Consider the following 1,696-nt stretch of genomic DNA (forward strand, 5'->3'; position numbering starts at 1 on the left):
AAAAAAAAAAAAAAAAAAAAAAAAAACACTGCTCAGTCAAAATCTTTTATTGAGCAATAAGAAGCAATGAGAGTGATTTCTAGCTCTGTATCTAAACCTATTTGCTATTTCCCTCCTTGATATTTCTCTTGTTTAACCAACTAATCCTTTCATGATCACATCTTCTTTTGCTTAATTTTGTCTTGAACCCCTATGTTAAACCACTCTATCCATTATTGGAGTTTTTCTTTTTCATTAATGCCTTCTGCATTGAAAAAAAAGAAGTTTTCTTCAGTTAACCTTTCTATTTAAGTGTTTGAGAATAAAAACACCCTCTATTCTCTTTGGATTTCCTTAGTGGGATATAGTTAGATTTTTAAAAAATATTTTTTATTTGTAGATAGACATAATACATAATACTTTTATTTTATTTATTTTCTCTCTCTTTTTTTTTTTGGTGGTTCATGGGGATTGAACTCAGGACCTTGTGCATGTGAAGCAAGTACTTTACCAATTGAGCTATATCCCCAGACCCTATTTATTTATTCTTATGTGGTGCTGAGGATTGAACCCAGTGCCTCACATGTACTAGGCAAGCACTCTACCACTAAGCCACAACCCCATCCTTATAGCTTGATTATTAAATACAACTGTTTATTTTTCTTTTTCAGTCTGTTGTGCCCAACAAGGTGGCTGAAGTTGGTGGTTAAAAGGACCAAACCAATTACTTCATGGTTGTTTTCTTAAATGGCTTATATTCTTTGAATAAGATAAAATATTTAGAAAACAATTTAAAGTTTCCAAACAGAGATTTGAGTTAGTTCCATCATATTCCTTGTATCTGCTTTTTCTCTTATGATTTGCCTCTTCTTAAAATGGGTTATTGGAAAACAAAGCCAAATGCTAATGAACTAGAAGTCAGATTTTGCTTGAGGTTTTATTGTACTTTGCAAACATAACAAAGTGGCAAGCCCATGAGGGATTATTTGTCTTTTTCTTACAGATCTCAACAGCAATATATGTTCACTGTATAAAATTTAGAAAACACAGAAAGGCACACAATATGTTAGAATTGCTCAAAGTCCCTTTATATCCTCTATTCTATTCTTTTCCTTTCTATTTGTGTTCACTTCATAGATTATTATATGTTATTATATCATCTACCCAGCCAAGGAATATTTTAAGTCAACTGATTCTTAAATTAATCCAGTCTGCTTTTATTTTGTTGTTGGCAATGTTGCTCATATTTTTGGTGGTAGAGGTTGAATATGTTTAGATTGTGGTCAGCTTTCACTGATCCACTTGTTCTTTATTTCACTTGGCATAGAAAAGCAGAAGAGATAGCAGATGGCTATCTACTTCATTGCAACAATTGGTTTACTACATAAAGCTACTCTATCAAGAAGTATTGTTCTAAGAACTCCCTTTCTGCCTACCTTGTTTTAGACTTTAGTATAAATAACTTTATTACAAAACTATTCATCTCATCACGTTCTTTTCCTAAATACATGTGGAATCAGCGTGCAAGGGTGGAAAGTGGCAAACAGCCAAACAGTAATACTTCATTCACTAGGTGGTCACATCTATGTGACATCAAACAATTGAATGTAACTTAAACACTCAGTTGAATCGAGTATGCATTAATTAGCAGAGAGGCCACAATGGTTTGACCATTTTACTTTAATCTCCTCATCAGCCAAAGCTGGATGACCTAATC

The 1,696-nt window shown here is 32.8% G+C and overlaps 1 protein-coding gene across 1 annotated transcript in view; it reads left to right on the forward strand.

The window, feature by feature from the left end:
* Positions 1-689, forward strand: part of Gucy2f (guanylate cyclase 2F, retinal) — a 113,290-nt gene extending 112,601 nt beyond the window's left edge. Inside the window, 1 exon segment of the mRNA XM_048796867.1 lies at positions 651-689. Within this exon segment, the coding sequence (XP_048652824.1) occupies positions 651-689 (39 nt within the window).
* The last annotated feature ends 1,007 nt before the right edge of the window (positions 690-1,696 follow it).

This window comes from Marmota marmota, unplaced genomic scaffold, assembly GCF_001458135.2.
Source record: "Marmota marmota marmota unplaced genomic scaffold, marMar, whole genome shotgun sequence".
Classification (NCBI taxonomy): Eukaryota; Metazoa; Chordata; class Mammalia; order Rodentia; family Sciuridae; genus Marmota; species Marmota marmota.